The sequence below is a fragment of the Bos javanicus genome, chromosome 2, assembly GCF_032452875.1.
Source record: "Bos javanicus breed banteng chromosome 2, ARS-OSU_banteng_1.0, whole genome shotgun sequence".
In the NCBI taxonomy this organism is placed as follows: domain Eukaryota; kingdom Metazoa; phylum Chordata; class Mammalia; order Artiodactyla; family Bovidae; genus Bos; species Bos javanicus.
Window position 1 is genome coordinate 125,614,819 of NC_083869.1, and position 20,995 is coordinate 125,635,813.

At 53.3% G+C, this 20,995-nt stretch overlaps 1 protein-coding gene across 10 annotated transcripts; it reads left to right on the top strand.

Annotated features, from left to right (window-relative positions):
• The first annotated feature begins 877 nt into the window (after positions 1-877).
• FGR (FGR proto-oncogene, Src family tyrosine kinase) lies at positions 878-20,902 on the top strand. Of its 10 annotated transcripts, XM_061391576.1 has the most exons (14): positions 885-1,096; positions 4,204-4,365; positions 8,735-8,797; positions 9,763-9,995; positions 10,469-10,571; positions 11,337-11,435; positions 14,977-15,080; positions 15,538-15,687; positions 16,365-16,520; positions 16,636-16,815; positions 17,588-17,664; positions 17,900-18,053; positions 18,898-19,029; positions 19,138-20,902. In XM_061391576.1, exons 4-14 carry the CDS (start codon positions 9,776-9,778, stop codon positions 19,344-19,346), a joined length of 1,584 nt encoding a protein of 527 aa, XP_061247560.1. In that variant the 5' UTR covers positions 885-1,096; positions 4,204-4,365; positions 8,735-8,797; positions 9,763-9,775; the 3' UTR covers positions 19,347-20,902. The 10 variants fall into 10 exon arrangements, with proteins under 10 accessions (XP_061247535.1, XP_061247586.1, XP_061247560.1 ...); XM_061391551.1 differs by lacking the exon at positions 4,204-4,365 and having other exon boundaries at positions 878-1,096; XM_061391602.1 differs by lacking the exon at positions 4,204-4,365 and having other exon boundaries at positions 884-1,096; positions 9,766-9,995.
• The last annotated feature ends 93 nt before the right edge of the window (positions 20,903-20,995 follow it).

The following is a 20,995-nucleotide window of genomic DNA, read 5'->3' on the forward strand; positions in this document are numbered from 1 at the left end:
ACAGAAACACACATGCCTACATAATGCGTCCCTGTTGTTGATTCCAAAATTGCAGTCATCGTGTTCGTTGCCTACAACCACACACTCACACATCTGTGCTTACGCCCCCTCCCGGCCTCCCCACCATATCCCAACACACATCCTGCACCAAACAGCCCTCCCACACACATCTCATCCTCTTCTGACAAGAGAGATTGTTGTGGTCCTGGTTGAAGGCTGAACCCCAGGTTGAGGGGAGGGGCATCGAACCCTACTAGTTGGAAAGGCTAGAACTATTGTGATAGAAATTGCTATACTTAGTTTTTCTAAAAGTTGGGGGGTCGAGGGAGGCTGACACCTTCTTGTTTGCTCAGTGTAGCGGGATGACTGATTCCTTTGAAAAGCAAAGAAGGGTCTTCTGCTGCTCCTTGCTGTCCTAGAACCTCTCCAGTGCCCAGTCTCCAAGGATGGCAGAGCATGCTGACTGAAGACCAAGTGGCTCTAATAACAGCAGCCTTGGGTCAACTGGCTGTGAGAACTTGGGTTAAGGCCTGTCCTGGTGTGGTCCTCGAGTTTTCTCAGTTGCAAAGGCCAGAGAGCAGAGCAGTGGTGGAGAAATGCCCCCTCCTAACCTCAAATGCAATAATTCTAAATGAGCAGGTGCTTCTGGGTGTGAGGAACCTGCCCCTTTGAAGGGGGTCTCTGGGAAGTCTGTGCTAAGGGTTCAGGTCTGGGGAGAGGAGCCGGGGTGGGGTCGGGGGTCCGGGGGAGGCCTGGGAAAGCTGAGCAGCGGTAACTCAGGGGAGGTGGGAAGCGGGGGCGGGAGGGCCTGGGATGTGAGGGCCCCTCCCCGCTGCCGCCGGGCAGCTGGCTTGGGGCTGGGGCGTGACTGCAAATTCTCCCCGTCGCCACCGCCACCGCGCGCGCTGCCGCGGCTGCAATAAGAGAAGTCCGAGAAGTCCGAGGCGGCTTCCTCCTCCCTAACCAGAGGGGGCCGCGGTCAGAGGCGGGCAGCACCCCCGTTTGCTCGCCCCCACCCCTGTCGGCACTCGTGGCTGCTGGGAGCCCCGGCCGGCTAGCCCCGGGGTCAGTCAGAAGCGGTCTCGCCTGGGACCAGGTAGGAGCCGTCGGGGGAGCTGGAAGGGCCGGCGGTGCCCCGCCCCCAGTCCCTTCGTGGCTGGGAAGAAAGGGGGACGTGGGGTGCGGAGAGGAACCCCTAAACTTGGGGAGGAGAGCTGAGGGAGTTGAAGGCCAAAGGGTCCTCATCCCGAAAAGGACATAAGAAGGAAAACGGAGGAACCCTGGAAAGTGAAAAACTGATACAATTTGGGGAGAGGGCTGAGGGAAGGCGGGGAAAGTAGACTAAAAGGATCTGGTGGGAACCTGCAGAGACGAAGCTGGGAAGGGGCTGAGTCGGAAGAGGGAAACTGAGGGGATCCCCAAAAGGGTCTGGGTTGAGAAACTAAAAGGGACCTTGAAAGTGAGAATCTGGGGAGAAGCTGAAGGCTCTGGAAGAGAGGAACGACTTTTAGGTGGGTGGGGAGGGGGTCTGCCAGAAAGGAGTCAAGGAAAACCGTTTCTGGAGGACGCGGAATGTGGGTCGCAATCCCGAGGGTCCAGGAAGTCCCTCTATCCGGAATCGGCAGAAGTCGGAGGTGGGGTGAGGCCAGCGACCGGGAGGGGAGGGGAGGCTGTCACAAGCGCCCCCCTAGACGCTCCAGCCTCGCACAGGTGGGCGGGTTCCGGCTGGCGAGGGGAGTCCTGCAACGCTCAGGAGGCGTGGGTCCTGGTTTCCTGGGGAAGTCCCCGCCCTCGGCAGGGATGGGCCTCTCTGGGTGCCCCCTCCCCGCCCGCAGCGGCGATCTCGGTCCACGTTCCTCGGGATCCGGGAATTGCTGGCCGCCCCGACGGAAATCCTGCCTTTGACCGCGATTGCCGGGAGGGGCTGTCTCCATGGTAACGAGAGGGCGGAGGGACCGAGCCCAGCGCTGGGCTGCCTCGGGGCTCAACGCCCGCGCTACCCTCTGTGGTCTCCTCCCCCGCCCCCATTTTGAGTCCTTAGTTCGGGGCGAGCTGCGGGGCCGAGGAGTAAGGCGAGGATGTGCAAGTGTTCAGGGATTGGGAAGGTGGGGGATCTGCAATCTCCAGGTCTTAGCCAGACTGGAACCTTGATTGCTGTGTGACTTTAGGCAAATTATGGGGCCTCTCTGGGCTTTAACTTCCTCATTTGCATTATGTAGGAAATTATCCCTGCCCCTACCCAGCTTCCATCCCCCAGCTTATCCCCAGTCGTGGGACTCGGGTGCACTAAGCAGTTTCCCCCACCCCCACTCCCCACCCGACCCGGTGTCCTGGGGGCTAGCCTCTTCAGTTTCTCATAAGTATAGAGTTGGATCACAAAGCCTGACAGGGCCTCCAGGGACCAAAACACAGGTGACTTCTTATAAAATAAATATTTGTGGGTCTGTTGAGGCCCCATACTGGGAAAGTCAGCCGATTTGAGACTGTCCTTGACCCTCCCCCTTATTTATTTTTATTTTTTTGGTGATTTTGTGTGTGTTTATGGTATAAACACTGGTTTGTCAGCAAGTTTTGCTCTTCTCAATTCCAAATAATGCGAAGTTCAAGAATATGCATTTTATTGAAACTTCATTTTCTTTTTTTAAATTGTTTTATTAAAAAAAAAAATGTTTGGTCATGCTGCGCGGCACGTGGGATCTTAGTTCCCCAACCAAGGATCGAACCCATGCCTCCTGCATTGGAAGCGTGGAGTCTAAACCTCTGGACTGCCAGGGAAGTCCTGAAACTTCATTTTATTGAAACCAGTGATCCCTGAGTCTTTTAATATCCTTCCGTTTGTGAGTGTGGTGGTGGGAGAGTGAGGCTCTGTTCCCACTTCTCAGATGGGAAGATGGAGGTTCGGGAGTGAATAACTGACAGGTCAGCAGTAGGGACCCAGAAGCTGGGCATCCTGTCCCTGATGTGGTGAAGGATGTAGACAGAACTGAAGCCTACATTCCCTCCTTATCCCTATCAAATTCCGTTGCCCTCTGGAGAGGAGAGGGGAGCCAGGGGGGCAGTGGTGAAAGAACATATGGGTTTCCTGGGCTGTGTGGCTGGTTCTTGCTTTCCAGTGGGTGTGAAGCTGTGAGTGAGGGTGGAGAGTGTTTTTGAGTATGGTTTGGGCTTTGAGTGAATGAGCTTGAGCGTGTGAGCATGTGTGTGGGTGTTTGGGTGTTCTCTGCAGCCACCTGGGGCTGTGGCAAAGGAAGTGGCCAGACCTTGGCAGGATGGGTAGGGGGACCTCAGGGCTGGGGAAAGAGGACCCAGAGCCCTTCCTGCACAGAGTCAACCAGGCTGGCCTCTGACCAGACCTGGGGAAGGGGACTGCCTGTCTGAGCGTGCTATGAAATTCAGACTCCTACTCCCTCAGTTCCCCCTGGACCAACTCATGGCTTTCCATCCCCCGAGAATCTCAAGTCCCTCAAGATCTCTATTTTAGAGGCTAGTGGGTAGGTTTTCAGCAACCGATGAGAAAACACTTTTACCCACAAGAAGTGGAGAAAATTCAGCTGACACGGTGAGGACCCTGTGGAGGGGAAAGCCAGTGTGGCCCTTCCCTCACCCCCACACACTGGCCTTACCAAAGTGATAGAATCAGAGCCGGCTGTGTCTTCTTAGCCCCTGGGTGTTAGGGGTGGGGGTGATAAGGCCTGAGTGATGTGAGGTGGTTGGAGGTTCTATGAGAGATGAAGGCCTCAGTGAGGGAGATGGAGGCTCAGGAAGGGCACTGGAGCCAGGGAGGGGTGGAAGGTCTCAGTGAGGAATGGAAGCCTTCATCAGAGGGCCAGGCCTTGGTGAGGATGGGGTGCGGTGAGCCTGAGACTTGGGCCTGCCCACTGGGCCAGCCTGAAGCCCTGAGGAGAAGCCGGAACTCTTGCTGGATGGTGGTTTCCTGCCCCTGTTCAGTCCCAGTTCCCTTTTGGTGAAATCCCCCAGGCGGCTGGGCCGGCTCAGCCCTCCCACCTCACCCTGAGCACTTCTCTTTCTTCTCTGCCTTGTCACTTCTCCTCCCTTGGCCCTGGAGGGGGCTTCCTCAAGGGGAGGGACCAGAAGTGAAAGTTCGCCGAGCAACTACAGTGCTCCCGGTGCTTTCAGGGGCTTGACTGCAATTGAGGCTCAGGAGCAACCCCAGGAGGCAGAGATCTGATTCCTATTTTCTAGGCGAAGAAACTGCAGCTCAGCAAGAAGTGAAGCAACCTGCCCAATGTCTCAAGTCGGGTAGAATTTGAGCTCAAACCAGTCTCCAGATCCTACAGATACTTGGCAGAAGTCAGGGGGGAACAGGACATCCTGTGTCTACATCAAAGCCCTGATGTAGTGTTGGCAAGTATAGACCAAAGAAAGGATGGGTGCATCTGGGGCTCCTATGTCCAGGAGGAGGGGTGGGAGGGGGGCAGGTTCTCCGCTTTATGGCCAGCTGCCATATATATGGCAGGGGTGGTATGATCAGTTGTCTGGGGACTGGGTAGGAAATATGACATTCACCAATCAAGGAGAGCGTGACCCCCCTGCTCAGGCTTTGGAGAGCACAGCTGGGAACAGAACTCTGTACTTGAATTAATAGTCCTGGCTTTGAATCCCAGGTCTGGCTGTTTGACCTCCAGCAACTCACTTCCCCTCTCCACACGAGAGAGGTAGACTGATAAATCTTCCCTGAGGGCCCTTCTAGCTTTGCTGTTTGTGGTTCTCAGCCTCCCTTAACCACACTGGCCAAGAGCCTTCCCAATAACTGCACAGAAGATACAGATGCAAAAACAGATGCTCAGAAGGCTGATGTCATCCAATCAAGGCCTCAAAACTTGGGAGGGCCACACAGAGGGAGAGATGCTGAAGGTGGGAACACCATGGTCCAGGATTGGACCTCAGTTCTGACATCTACAACCTGATCTTGACCCAGATCAGACTTTAGAAGCCAACTCCTGTCAACCAGATGTTCAAGAGGCCTGTTTATTAACAGATTCAAGTCCCTGCAGTGACCAGAATGCTTGTGGCGGGTCTCTGAGCCACTCCCTTTGTAAGCAGGCAAAGGGAGAAAAGAGACTTGGATTCAGATTCTAAGGGCTATTGAAAATCAGTGGTTGCTGAGAGACCCTGGGCAGGTCACTTCCCCTTCACTGGGCTATAATGAGGATTCAGGGTGTGTAGCACAGGGCTTGGCACTCTGTGGGGGCTTGTGAGGGTACATAACTGTATTGCTTTCACGGGGACTTCAAAATACAGCAGTGCTTATGATGGACTTTGGAGCCAAATTGATTGGGGTTGTGTTTTAGCTTCCCCTTATTCGCTGTGTAGGTAGTCTTTGGGAAGTTATTTAACACTTTTGTGACTCGGTTTCATTATCTGTAAAATAGGGGTAATAATAAAACCTACCTCACAGGGTCACTAAATGAAATCAGTCATGGGACTTGTTTGGCACTGTGCCAGGCACAGAGTGAAGTGAAGAGAAGTGAAAGTCACTCAGTCATGTCCAACTCTTTACAGTCCCATGGACTGTAGCCTGCCAGGCTCCTCTGTCCATGGAATTGTCCAGGCCAGAATACTGTAGTGGGTGGCCATTCCCTTCTCCAGGGGAATCTTCCCAACCCTGGGATGGAACCCAGGTCTCCCGAATTGCAGGTGGATTCTTTACTGTCTGAGCCACCAGGGAAGCCCCAGGCACAGAGTAGGTATTTAATACTTTAACGTTTTAAAACTAATAGCTATTTGCCTTCCCACCCGCTTCCCCAGACTTCTAGGAAGTCAAATTATGCTCCTAGGCATTGGTGGCTTGTAGCTGAGATGACAGCTAGCCGAGGACAAAGATTCCTGGGGGCTGTTTTCATGCAGATGCTGAGCAGAGAAGACCCTCTGCGTTCCCTTTCTCTTTTTTCTGTCTTTGTCTCTTTAGTTCTCTCTATCTCCACCCTCTCTTTCTCAGTCTCTGTCCGTCCGTCTCTCTGTCTCTCATTTCAGTCTCTATTTGTCTCTTTGTTTCTTTCCGGCAGTGCTGTGCTGGAGCCAGCTACCTAGTACCGGCCCTGGGGAGCTGATTCTGCAAATCTCTTTCCAGCCCAGCGTTCAGCAAGTCACTTCAGTAACTTGAAATCGGCCATGGTGGGAATATTTACACCATGGAAATCAGCAAATGCTACAAATCTGGGCCTTTTTATTCCCCTGTTTCTTTTAAGAGTCAGTATACCAGCACAGCATCACCCCTGCCCCCTCTGCCCACACGGTCAGCCTTGCCAGAGCTCTCCCTCTGCCTCTTTCTTGGAGGGTCTCTGGACCCCCTCCCCATTCCAGGCTTGCAGAATTCCGGGATCCCCTTAGGCTGACTTTTAAAGATGGGGGTAACATGTACCTGTGTATTGTTGGAAGTGGCGGCATCATGTCTAATGGGAACTCAAGAGATTGTATAAGTTTGAAACTCTTATCGAGAGGAGCTCTGTGTGGGTCTGTGACTGGGGGAGGGGAGGACTACATATATCTCTGGGTTTCCCGGTGGAGGCTCAGTACACCTGTGTGTGCTTGAAGGAATGGCTGGAATCCTCTGTGTCTGTGACCAGGCAGTGGAGAGAAGTGGTTCAGATCCTGGAACCAAGGGCCAGGATACCTCATCTGTGCGGCCTTGGGCAAGTTTCTAAACCACTCTGTGCCTCGGATGCCTTTGCATTAATAATAATTCTTAACATCGTAGAGTTGTCGTGAGGATAAAATGAGGTAATATGAATAAGGTGTTTAATGCAGTGGCTGACACAGAGGAAGGATATAATGGGAGAGGCTCTGTGTGTGTGTGTGTGTGTGTGTGTGTGTAGATGGGTGAAGGCTGAAGGTGTGTGTCTGTTCATAGATGTCTGTGTCTGTGAATCTGTACAGAGGAGCTCAGAGAGTCCATGTGAGGCACTGTTGTGTAGCTGAGGTGGCGGGGGTGTCTGAGAATGTGTTGGGAGGGCTCTGTGCCATCTGAGATGTGCGTGTGTCTTCCTGTGAGAAGACCTCCATTCTCACCCTGTAGGTTGTGTTTTCCTCTTACCCCCATCTGTCCCCTGAGTGCCTGAAATCCCCTCCCTTGGCTCGAGATGCCCCTCCTCCACCTCTGCGTCTATTCTCTCCCTGAGCCTAACCAGCCCCGTAGCACCTTGGAGCCCTTCAGACAGTGGCTTCACCCCAGGGGAGGGGTCCTGAGGTCCTGAGGTGAAGACCTCCTCAATGGCTTGGTGAACAGGGGCTATTTTGGAGCTCAAACCACAGCCCGCCTCATAGTTCACCACATGGGTGTCACCCCCTACACATACACGGGAGAATGGTTGCAGCGGAGCATGAGACAGGCTGGTGGGTCTAAAGTGGGGATCACAAGGCACTGATGTGACAGAGCCATCAGCCAAGCAGCTAGATCCAGTGGATCCAGGAAGGCTTCCTGGAAGAGGTGAGTGGTGCTGGCTGGACAGGTGGGGCAGGACCCACAGAGAGAAGACGGAGGATATCTATAAAGGGAACGGAACTCGGGAGTCGAGAAAGGCAAGGCGGGACACCTGTCCTGAGGGTCCTCTGGGAGAAATGAAGGCACACCGGGTTAGCCCCACCCTATCGCTCACATCCGGAGAAGGCAATGGCATCCCACTCCAGTACTCTTGCCTGGAAAATCCCATGGACGGAGGAGCCTGGTAGGCTGCAGTCCATGGGGTCACTAAGATTCGGACACGACTGAGCGACTTCACTTTCACTTTTCACTTTCATGCATTGGAGAAGGAAATGGCAATCCACTCCAGTGTTCCTGCCTGGAAAATCCCAGGGACGGGGGAACCTGCTGGGCTGCCGTCTATGGGGTCGCACAGAGTCAGACACGACTGAAGTGACTTAGCAGCAGCAGCAGCAGAGCTCACATCTGAGGAAGTCGAGCCCTTTCCCCGGCAGTTCCTCTCTGAGTGTTGCAATGGCAGTTTCTGGCAGGGCGTGGAGAGCCCTTGCTCAATGACCTGCCTGCCCTGTCACTCAGAAGACACAGCTACCGGGAAAGCCTTGGCTCCCTTGGGGGCTTCCCAAGGGACCTGGTGGTCCTGACTTCTGACCTGGGCCTTTCCATGGTGTGGAACAAGCTCTGGAGGTATGTGTCCACCTTCCCCGGCTATTCAGTGTAGTCCTGGGGTTGCTGGGGTTTACCCAGACCAGGAGGGGTGCCAAGGCAGAGCTCAGAGGGAGGGCTTGGTTTTAGGAGACAGTGACCAGAGGCCTAGGGGGAACTGAACAGGGCTGACAGAAGTCCTGTTAGAGACCTGGGTCTAACCCAGAGATGTGCATACGTGAGTGTACGAGTCTGTTAGCCTGAGCAGGCAACCTGTGTGCACATGCGCGTGTGCGCGCTGCCGTGCACCAGAGCTTGGGCTGGTGTGCGTTAGTTGTGTTGCTGTGTGCTGGTGCTGCTGAGCCCACTCACGCAGGGGTGCGCTGTGAGTGTCGCGGGTGACTGTGCTGCCGTGTGTGCTGCTCATGTGTTGATGTGTCAGATGGAGATGAGTGTGAGAGGGCTGGTGTGGGTGGTGGGTCTTGTGTGAGGTCTTTAAGTGAGCCATGGAGGCCAGGAGGAAAAGGAAGGAGGAGTCCTGTCGGGGCAGAGCCCAGGCCCCTGGCTTCCCTGGAGAAGACGGGTGTGGGCATCTGGCCGCCAGAAGCCTGGCAGGGACTTCATCTTCCGTGTCCTCTGTCCTGCCCTCAGGTCTCCGGCCCCTCCCAAGGACCATGCTGCAGCCCCACTGACGCAGGAGTAGAGGCCTGAGGGGTGAGTGGGGGCTGAGGGCTCCCCGGGTCAGGAAATGGGGTGGCGGTGGCCTTTCTGGGCCCCACAATTCCTCACAGCCCCTTCTTCCTACAAGGGCCCTGTTGCTAGGTAACAGATGGGGGAGCGAGAGTGAGGCAGCTTGAAAGGCCAGAGGCTGGACCCACGACAGGAAATGGCCTTGATCCCCCTCTGCAGGGACTCTCCAGGTGCAGGCACACAGCCCTCACACACACTCACACATAAACATGCATCAACACACAGACATGCGCACTTGCACAGACATGCACATACCCACACGGACTGACGCAGACCTGCACACACAGATACACACACGCAGGCAGGCACAAATACTCCCACACAGGGCTACATGCATGGTCATGACACACAGATGCACTCACTCACACACACCTGCAAACACAGAGACACACACATACATGCTGATACAGAAACGCATGCATATGGACACATTCCAACAGACATGAGCACACAGAGTCGTTTCATACAAGAACGTCCACACACTCACACACACACAGACACAGACATTCACAAAGAGCTGCCTAGACACACACAAAGACATGCACCCACAAGCAAACTCACCAATACTAAGAGACACATGAAAGACACACACACACACACATGCAAGCACTCTGAGGGGGGTCATAGAAACCCAACACACTGAAGCAATAGGAGGCAAAAACATATAAATAAACACAGAAACATCTCGAAACAGAAAACCAGTCCTGTGGAGGAGATATATACTCTCCAGAAACACTAAAGCAGCTGCGGGGGTGGACAGAATGGTGACCCTGCCCCGCTTTGTCCCTCACTTAGGGAGGACTTCCTCCCCCCAAGCCTGAGTGAGGCAGCTGCATGCCTCTGCATGCTGTATGTCAGTGGCGTGCAGGTGTGCCTAGGGTGGCATGTCTCACATGGACCCCTGAGTGAAGCATGCACCCCTTCTATAGCAGGGCACCTGGCATGGGCTGTGTGTTCTGCAAGAAGTTGGAGCCGGGGGCCAAGGAGGATGGTGGCCTAGAAGGGGACTTCAGGAACTATGGGGCTGCAGACCGCTATGGCCCCGACCCTACTCAGAGCCGGCCTGCATCTTCCTTTTCCCACATCCCCAACTACAACAGCTTCTCCCCTCAGCCCGCCAGCCCCGCCTTCCTCGATGCGGGCACCATCCGGGGCATCTCAGGTGAGTCCAGAGGGCTGGAGGCAAGCCCTGACTGGACCCTCACAGGACCTCAGGGGAGAAGAGGCTTGGCCTTGTCCTTCGGAGCCTCCAGGATGACTTGGGAGACACAGCCCTGCTTTTAGCGCACAGTCTGAGGGAGCCCGTCCAGCCCTACCCTCAGAAACTCCCATCTGAGGGGCAGACAGAGCTCTGTTCCCCGTCTGACAAAAGGACTCCGAAGACAGTTACCAGTGGGATGTCTGCTTGGTCGGGAAGAGCAGAAGGGACTCGCAGGGAGCCCCCAAGGGAGGAGGGATGAGCTCGATGGTGTGTGTCCTGAATCCATGGGGTCCAAATCAGAAATCCACTGGATTCCAAAGACCTTTGATCTCCAGGGCACTGCCGCAATGGGGAGGCAGAGTGCCTGTCTGAGGAACAGGACTCTGGGGGCGCAGCTTCCGGGGGCCCCCTGATGAGTAACCCTGACTCTGCAGGGATTGGGGTGACCATGTTCATCGCCCTTTATGACTATGAGGCCCGAACGGAGGACGATCTCACCTTCACCAAGGGCGAGAAGTTCCACATCCTGAACAACACGTAAGTGATCGGGCCTCCCCAGCTCAGGACCCAGAGAGGAATCTTACTGGTCCTTGTCCTCAGGAAACGCCAGTCTAACTGGAGAAGGAGACATGACAATAACAATGTCTGGGTAACTGCTACTATGTAGGGGAAGCCTGAGGAACTATGGGCACGGAAAGAACACCAACCACGGCCTCTAGGGTAGCAGTGATCAGGGCAGCCTTTCTGGAGAAGATTTCTAAGCTGAGACTAGAAAAACAAAGAGACATTGAAAGAAGAGGTGACAAAAAAGGAAGAGAGTTAGAATGAAACTAAATGATGACTTCTGGAAACCACCAAGTGGTTCAGATTAGGAGGGTCATAAAGTCTGAAGTGCGGAACAGATCCTGGAGGACTGGGTGGGAACAGAGTCCGCAGGGCTTTTTAAGCCATCTTGAGGAGTCTGGATTTTATCAAGAAGGAAATGTAGCCATTGGAGGGGTTTTTAATGGGGAAGTGACCTAGTTAGCTGTTCACTGCCTGCCCAAACCCCAGCCCAGCTGAGGTGCCAGAAAAGAATGCCAGGAGGCCCAGATGTCCCCACACATACTCCTTCTGCGGGGAAAAGCTCCCAGGGCAGCTGCAGTGGCTGGGGGCAAAACAGGCAAAAGCCCTGGGGGTGGTGTGTTCCGGGTGAGGGGTTGGCAGGGCCAGTGTTCGCCTGATCTTTGACGTGACCCTGCCTGGCCCCATGGTGCCCCAGGGGCTAGGTTGCCAAGGAAACCCTCTGTTCTGTGTCTCCAGCGAGGGTGACTGGTGGGAGGCTCGGTCCCTCAGCTCCGGACACACTGGCTACATTCCCAGCAACTACGTGGCCCCCGTGGACTCCATCCAGGCTGAAGAGTGAGTAAGGTGGGGGGACGCCAGCCTTAAGGGCAGGGCTCTGGAGTCCAGATTCAAGGCCACTCTTGAGCAAGTCGCAGCTACACTCTGAGCCTGTCTCCTTATCTATAATCCAGTAAGGTCATTGTGAGGATACGAGAAGATAAGAGAGATGATACTAATAGTAGGTAATATTATCCAGCACGTACCATGTTCTGAGCATTATTCAGAGTGCTTTCTGTGTATTAACAAAGTCAGAAACTAATACTATACTGGTTTACAAATGAGGAAACTGAGGCAGAGAGAAATTAAATATCTTGCCCAAGTTCACATGGCTAGTAAGTACGTGGAGCTGGTATTTGAACCCAGTTAGTCTGGCTACATTTGCTAAACGTTATTTATTTATGAAAGTGAAAGTCGCATAGTCGCATAGTCGTGTCCAGCTGTTGGCGATCCCTTGGACTGTAGCCTGCCCGGCTCCTCTGTCCATGGAATTCTCCAGGCAAGAGTACTGGAGTGGGTTGCCATTTCCTTCAACCCAGGGACTGAACTCAGGTCTCCTGCATTGCAGGCAGATTCTTTCCCAACTGAACCACTAGGGAAGCTATATATAGATATATATTCTCTCAGCGATAACAACTGTGTATGAGCTTTTTAAAACACTGGGAAGTGCTAAACACATAGAAGGAGACATTACTTAGAATTAATTCTGTTAAGCAATCAGAGAAATATCATTTTTTAATACCCTGATGAAATTGAGATACTGTGATGGGTACTTTACATACCTTGATTCATTTAATTCTCTGTGGACACTATTATTATCCCATTTGAAGGATGAGGAAACTGAGGTTCACAAACACTTTTTAATCTAGCTTCACATATACATCCATATATAGGAAAAGTAGAGATTGGAGAGACCTCAGAGTGGGAGTCGCCAGGACTTGGTGACTGATTTGCTGCTGGGCTGTGGGAAGTGAGAAGGATCCAAAGTGACCCACAGGCTTCTTATGGAGCCAAGTAGGTGCTGTTTGCTAAAGTGGGGGAACCCAGGAACAGGTACAAATACATGAGAAGGGGCTTGTGAGGTTGAATTCATGGAGAGGAACACCCACAATTAGGTCAGCAGTTAGATTGGGTGTGCTTTGCATGAGAGCTGCCCAGCCCATGCTAAGGCATGTGCCTGCATTAGCCCAGAAAAGGGGCATCCTTTTCTAACTAGCACTGAGATTCCTTAGTTTGTTGGCTGTGGCTTTTGCAGAGGTCATACCTGGGCTGGGGTGGAAATTCAGGACTCTTCAGACGAGAAAGAATCATCAGAGCTGCACAGAGGTGTGAAGGAAGAAAATGAAAGAGACTGGTCCTAGGACCCAACTCTGGAAAAAGCCGGGCGTGAGGGAGAAGGAGCTGTTGGCAGACCAGGCCAGGCCGAGTCAGAACAACCAAGAAGGCAGCGGGGAGGTTTCAGGAAACAAGAGAGGGAATGTCAGAAGCTGCCACTGGATTTGGCAACAGGGTTGACCTTGGTGAGACATCCCTCCGCATGAAGTGAGGGTGGAGGCCAGACAGCAGAGCCTGGGAGGGAGTGGGAGGTGAGGAAGCAGAGACCCAAGTGTGAAGGGCTTTTTCAAGTGAAGGAAGGTGAGAGATACAGCATAACGTTGGTGATAAGATAGAACTTAGAATGGTTTCCTTTGGGGAAAGAAGAAGTGTGGCCACATGTAGGGGCTGGTGGGATGGAGAGGAGGCAGATGGGGCTGGTCGGTGGGGGAGAGGTGTCCCTGAGCAGAGGCCAGTGGACGGGCTCCAGAGCTCAAATGGCAGGAGGCCTTCATCTGGAGAGGGTGATAGGAGGCTTCTTGGAGGAGAGGAGGTGATGAGGCAGGTGAGAGGTCTGGGGGTCCACATCTTAGAGGCAGTGTCGTGCAGCTCTGAGAGGAGCTCCGGGCAGCATCGTGGTTAAGAGCGCTGTCGTGGTTAAGAGTGCAGGCCCGAGAGCAGACAGCTTGGGTTCCTATTCTGGCAGCACAGCTTAAGAGCCGCGTAGCTGGGTAAGTTGCTTAACCACTAGGCATTTCAATTTCCTCATCTGTTTAGTGGGGGTTAATAACAGTACTTATTTCACAATATTGTTATAAGAATGAAATAAATACACACATGTAAGACAGCAGAGCCTGACACAGAACAGGTGCTGTTCTTGTTATGTCAATGATTAAAGAAGTAGCTAATGTCAAGGTGTGAGGAGGGGCAGAGCATTGGAAACACTTGAGAATGTGATCTGTCTACACAGCTTCTCCTTTCCCCACCCTGCCTGCCCTTCTGGACACTACTTGCCAATGCCTTTCCTTGTTCCCCAGACTGTGCCTAGTAACCAGGTGTGGCTTGACAGTCCCAGAGTTCACTGAGACTGCCACCTCCTTTAATTTGAAAACTGTGCTCCTTTTAATTCAGCCCAAGGTGATCACAAGCCAATTTAGTGATCAAATGACACCTGAGTCTTCTGTGGCACCTGTAGTCACTTTGGCTCTCCTCCCATTGTAGTCTCACCATTGGTTCAAGGCTACAGCTCAGTCCCAGGAAGTATATCCAAGAGACAGCAGGAATGCTTGAGATCTGAGTTGAAGTTGAGACTTAGAACAACATCCAGGCTTTAGAGAGTGGAGGGAAAGCAGCAGTCAGAACTAGGCAGGAGCAGTCCAAAAGAGGGAAAAGGGGACTTCCCTGGTGGTCCAGTACTTAGGACTCGGCGCTTTCACTGCCTTGGCCTGGGTTCAATCCCTGGGGCAGGGAACTAAGATCCTGCAAGTCATGCTCTATGGCCAAGGGGGTAAAAAAAAAAAGAAGAGTAGCAGAAAAGAGTGTTGTTCTAGATGCCAAATGAGGAAAGTGTTTGAGGAGTATGTGGAGAGAGGAATCTGAGTGACTGTGTGGGTTGGTGGGTAAAGAAGTAGGGTGGGAGGCAAAGGTTTTAGATAGAGCTCATCAGCTAGCCTTGTGGGAAGGTCAGTTCCCCTCTCTGAACCTCAAGTTCCTCATCTGTAAATGAGCCTATGGAAGGAGCTGTAGTGACCCCCTGATGAAGTCTAGCAATTTTAATTCAAAAGAAACTCAGAGAGGTGATTTCCCTAGTGGCCCAGTGATTAAGAATCCACCTTCCAATGCAGGGGACAGGGATTCGACCCCTGGTCCTGGAGCTGAGATCCCACGTGCCACGGGGGCAACTAAGCCCATGCACACAACTCCTGAGCCTGCCCTCTAGATTCTGTGAGCCCCAACTAGGGAGAAGCCCTCACAGCGAAAGGAAGATCCCTTGCAGCCAAATAAATAAATAAGAGAGAAACCCGGAGAGTGAAGAGAAGCCTAAGCTTCACTGGGCACCTCCTGTGTGCCAGGCATGCTGTATGTCCCTGCTCTGTGATCCTCCTTGTCAGGCTGCAAATCGGGTGTGTGATCCCCTTTTCATGGGTGAGGAAAGCGAATCTTGGCTAGTGAGGTGACTTTTCCAGGGAGGCTGAGTTGGGGGTTGAGTCAGGTGTATCTGACTCTTGCTGGCCTTTCCCAACAGGTGGTACTTCGGAAAGATCGGGAGGAAGGACGCTGAGAGGCAGCTGCTCTCCCCAGGGAACTCTCGCGGGGCCTTTCTCATTAGAGAGAGCGAGACCACTAAAGGTGAGGGCTCTGCCACCGCCCACCCAATGGGGGTGGCCTAGCCATTTGGGTGGGGCTAAGAGCAGTGGGCTTCCCTTGTGGCTCAACTCGTAAAGAATCTGCCCGCAATGCGGGAGACCTGGGTTCGATCCCTGGGTTGGGAAGATCCCCTGGAGAAGGGAAAGGCTACCCACTCCTATATTCTGGCCTGGAGAATTCCTGTATAGTCCATGGGGTTGCAAAGAGTCGGACACGACTGAGCAACTTTCACTTTCACTTCACTTTCAGGAGCAGTGGGGTGGGGCTTGGGTCAGGGCCAAGACTGGGACAAGGTTGGAGGGACTGAGCTAAGACAGGGATTGGGTTCAAGAGGTGTGGCCATCCAACTTCAGAGTCCCCAGCCTTTTGGGCTTCCCCAGGCTCCCAGACTGGGGCTGGTGAGGAGGAAAGCAGACCCAAAGGTGACCCTTGCCCACAGGCGCCTACTCCCTGTCCATCCGGGATTGGGACCAGACCAGAGGCGATCATGTGAAGCATTACAAGATCCGCAAACTGGACACCGGTGGCTACTACATCACCACGAGGGCCCAGTTTGACACTGTGCAGGAGCTGGTGCAGCACTACCTTGGTGAGGGCAGCCCTTCAGGCTGGCGTGCGTTTGAGATTCCTGAACCAATTGGCTGAGACTGAGGTGCCCAGGGAAGGGAAGGGGCTCCCAAAGCAATTGTGCCTGGACCGGAACTAGAACCCAGGTGTCTGGACGCCTGGCCCAGGATCCTGCTCTGTAAGTTTCCAGAAACTGAGGCGTGAAGCTCTGCATGGCTGGAGAGCGCCCCCCCTAATGTCTGAGCTGAGTAAGAGACTGAATGGACCTGACTTGGAGGATGGGCTCTAGGGTGGAGGAGCAGGTTAGCATCCAACCCTGGTTTTTGCTTTGGTTGGTTAGGCCAAGCATAGCTGTGTGGAAGGGCGAAGGCTTCATGTCCACACCTTTGTCTGAAATTCCCAAGTCCATTTCCACCTGTCAGAATCCCATCTTATCCTTGGAGGCCCAGCTGGAGGCCACCTCTTATGGGAAGGCTGCCAATCCTTACAGGAATCATCTCTCCCTCCAGTGCCACCTCCTTCCCTGGCCACCAACGTGTTCACCTACTCAGTGGGCTGGGGTGCCTTCTGCCCTGGCCTGTGACCCCCAGCTGCCCTAGTGCCTTATAACTGGTCTTGGAGGCTGGGGTGGGGATGAGGAATATGTGGACCATCCTGGCCAGCCTTTGACCTTCAACTTCCCAATGCCCCACTGCCCAGAGGTGAACGATGGGCTGTGCCATCTGCTCACGGCGGCCTGCACCACCATGAAGCCGCAGACGCTGGGCCTGGCCAAGGACGCCTGGGAAATCAGCCGCAGCTCCATCACGCTGGAGCACCGACTGGGCACCGGCTGCTTCGGGGATGTGTGGCTGGGTACGGAGGTCCCGAGAGCGGAGGAAGGGGTGTGGGTGGGGGTGGGTGTGTGGAGACCAGGGCGAGGGCTGGGGGCGGCAGGAAGCTGGTCCAGACAAGCCTTTCCACGCGACAGGCACGTGGAACGGCAGCACCAAGGTGGCGGTGAAGACGCTAAAGCCGGGCACCATGTCCCCGAAGGCCTTCCTGGCAGAGGCGCAGATCATGAAGCTGCTGCGCCACGACAAGCTGGTGCAGCTGTACGCGGTGGTGTCAGAGGAGCCCATCTACATAGTGACCGAGTTCATGTGCCACGGTGAGGGGCGGGGTCAGGAGGCGGGGTCTGGGAAGGCGGGGTTTTCAGGGGGAGTCCCAGTTTTAGGTGGGTGTATCTCGGGGAGGAACCGGGGTGGCGATTTGTGAAGGGACGAGGAACGATGGGCAGAGTTCGAGTGAGGGGCCCCGGAATGAGAAAAAAAACACTGGAACTTTGGGTGGGGCCAAGTTAGATGGGGCGGGGTCTGTGCTTGGGGGCGGAGCCTCGTGGGGCGGTCCAAGACATGTGGGCAGAGTAGGGTTGTCGGTGGGAATAGGGTCTGGGCGAAATCCGTGAGGAGTTGAGGCACTTGGCGGGATCCCGAGTGGGTGTGTGTGTGGGGTTGGGGGGACACGGATCTAGGGTGAGAAGGACTGGGAGCAGGGGGCGGGGCCAAGCGAGAGAAGGCAGGCCCAAGGCTGGGAGTAGGGTCTTAACGGCTGCTTTTCTTCTTTTTTTGTTTTTAATTAACTTATTTTAATTGGAGGATAATTACTTTACAATACTGTGATGGTTTTTGCCATGCATCAGTATGAATCGACCATAGGGATACATGTGTCCCCTCCACCCTGAAGGTCCTTCCCACCTCCCTCCCCACCTGTATCCCTTCAGGTCGTCACAGAGCACCAGCTTTGGGTGCCCTGCTTCCCACATCAAACTGGCACTGGTTATCTCTTTTGCATATATGGTAATACATATATTTGGATACTATTCTCTCCAATCATCCCACCCTCTCCTTCTTGCTGCTGATTTTCCGAGTTCTTCTCCCCAGGTAGCCTGCTGGAGTTCCTCAAGGGCCCGGAGGGTCATGTTTTGAAGCTGCCCCATCTGGTGGACATGGCGGCACAGGTAAACTGAGACAGCCACCTTTATCTCTCAGAGCCCCTCCTATTATCTTCCACAAACCCCTGGGCCCTCCAGCACCTAGCCTGCTCCTGGGAGTTGCAGCCCCAACGCCTGGACCATCTGTGCGACCTGAGGCAGGACCCTGCCCCTCTCTTTGGGCCCCAGTCTGAAACAGGATTTTTCAAATAATCGCTTACACAAATACAGTGTCCTCATCTCTCTGTACCTTCGCCCCCAGGTTGCTGAGGGCATGGCCTACATGGAGCGCATGAACTATATTCACCGTGACCTCCGGGCAGCCAACATCCTCGTCGGGGAGCGGCTGGTGTGCAAGATCGCTGACTTTGGGCTGGCCCGACTCATCGAAGATGACGAGTACAACCCCCAGCAAGGTGCCTGCCTCACCCCTCCTTCTGAGAGCTCCCCAGGGCACCAAGGGGCTACCATGGGGCCCCGCCTCCTCCCAGACCATCCAGGACACTCCTGCGCTACGCTACGCTAAGTCACTTCAGTCGTGTCCGACTCTGTGTGACCCCATAGACGGTAGCTCCTACTCCGATATAACATAAAAGGCAACTCTGGGTTCAAACCCAGCTCCTCCACTTACCAGCCATGTGGCCTTGGGCAAGTCACTTAACCTCTCTGGGAGCTGTCTTTTCTCATAATGGAATTCTCAGTGAACAATCCCAATGAAAATACTCAGACAATAGATATTTATCAAGCACCTCCTATGTGCCAGGCACCTCTATAAATCTCAAGTGAAAGACCATAGAATGTAATAGCAAAAACGCTGTAGCCAGAATGCCTGGGTCTGAATCTTAGCCACTTGGAAGTTGTATGATTTGGGCAAGTTATTAACTACTTAGTGCCACCTTTTCTTCTTCTGTACAATAAGGATAATAATAGTAAAAAAAAAAAAAAATAGTAATAAAACTCACAGGGTTTTCCTGAAGGTTAAAATGAGTTAATGCATGTAAATTGCTTAAAACAGTGCCTGGCACATGGTAGAGGCAATACAGGTGTGAGCTATAATCATGATAAGAATTATTACAATGTTTGCAAAGTGCTCAGCACTATACTAGACTCTTAGCAAGTTCTGGCTAGATACCAGGTCTTTCCTGTTATGCCCAGAGACCTCTGTGCTTAGGGTTCCCGTTCCCAAAGATGCCATTCTCTTAATCCAGCTATTCCCAGGGATTTCCTCATTAACTTTCTCTTCTCCCTCAATCTCTCTAGGGACCAAGTTCCCCATCAAGTGGACAGCCCCTGAGGCTGCCCTCTTTTGCAGATTCACTATCAAGTCAGATGTGTGGTCCTTTGGGATCCTGATCACTGAACTCATCACCAAGGGCCGAGTCCCCTACCCAGGTTTGCTGGGGGATGGGGAGGTGGAAAGGTGGGCATGGGAAGAGCTTCTTCCTAGTTGCTTCTTCAGGAGGGGCTAGGCCCTCTGACTGACGGAGCCCTACCTTCCAGGCATGAATAACCGCGAAGTGTTGGAACAAGTGGAGCATGGCTACCACATGCCGTGCCCCCCAGGCTGCCCAGCATCCCTGTACGAGGTCATGGAACAAACCTGGCGTCTGGACCCAGAGGAGAGACCCACCTTCGAGTACCTGCAGTCCTTCCTTGAGGACTATTTCACCTCCACAGAACCCCAGTACCAGCCTGGGGATGACACATAGCCTGATTGGGCATCAACCACCTCTCTGGGGGTGCCCACCAAGCCCTTCCTATTCCCAGGTTCCTATTTCTAGGTTCCCAGGCCTAGAACCCTATAGAGTCCTAGCATGTCAGAGCAAGCAAGTTGCTTTGGGTTCATCTAGGGCAACCTGTTCATTTTAAAGATGGGGCAAATCGAGGCTCAGAGATCATCCCTCACCCACTCTGGCCCCAAGCTCTATCTCTCCTCTTCCCACTTAAGCCCCTACATGCCTCTAGCTTTCCTGCCTGTGCCCCTTCCCCCCAAAAAGGAAATGCTGAGATTTTTTCTAGTTATTTATAAAATTGTATATCCTCTCCCTCACTTAGCTCCTGTCCCTGGTTTCCTACCTGTCAACCCACCCTGGTCCGGACCCCCAGAATTCACCTACTCAGTTCTCTCATATCTGTAATTTACAAAGACAGGGAAAGTCTCTGTCGGATCCCTTTCCCACTGGGTGGATGCTGTAATACACGACTGGGGTCCAAGCCCAGGGTGAAGGAGAGGGTTGCTGAGGGCTCATCACCTCTCTGAATCATGTGTGTGTTTACTGATTTTGTAAATAAGAAGAGTGACCATATGAATCGTTGAGCCATGAAAATCTTTTCCTGTGGGAGGGATGGTGGTCAGTGGGAGGTGAGTGGGCCTGCTTTGGCTGCTGGAAGGAGGAGGAGGTTAGAGATAGCCGTAATGCCTGCTAATCACAGGGCACCCAAGGTGTGTTCTAGGACACTCCAAAGTCCTGAATCTCATCCTCATATGAGCTCAGGATGAACTGAGTGATGGATATAGAATCAAGTAACTGGAAATCAAAATATCCCCTTCATTACTGATGTGGCTTTCAGTCTGCATGCAGTGGTTTCACTAAGTCTTTACTTGATTTCAGCAGATTTACTGTTCATCACAGGCACCTCAGCAGAACCTCAGGCCTCCTCCACTGAGGTCAGGGGGAGGACCACAGTGGATCCTCTGCAACTCCCCAGAAGGGACAGGGGTAGGGCTGGGTGGGCAGAGGCCTGAGAGTCTAGCTCCTTGGATTTCACTTGGGACAACTCTGCCCCCAAGGGGCTTTTGGAGAGGTTTGGAGGCAGTTCTGTTAGTCACAGTGATGGGGGGGTGGGGGGGTCCTGCTGGCATGTAATGGACAGGGAGTGGGGTACTTAACATCCTGACATGTACCTGTGCAGTGAAGACTTGTCCTACCCACTGGGTTCCCCTTTGAGAAACTCCTGCAGCTGATGTGACTCTGGGTAGAAACAAGAACAGGGAATAAGGATTCCCCCCTCTCCCATCAACAAGTGTTGACCCTTAACTTACAAAAAGAATAGCCAGGGGAAAGAGTCTGGGAGCTGGGAATTACGCCCATGCTTGGCAAACAATGACTAAGTATTGGCTCTGTGAAGGGCCCTTTGCTAGGCAGGAGCCTGGGAACACAGACCTGAACAAGATCTGTCCCTGTCCTGAAGGAGTTCACAGTCAGGCTGGGGAGAAACAGTAGTAATAATAATAACTCATTTATTAAATATCAACTGAATGCCAGATGTGTTCACGGTTATCTTTTCATTTAATCGAGTCCTGAATCTGGTTCCATGATTAGCACCCCCATTTACAGGCGAGGAAACTAAGGCCCAG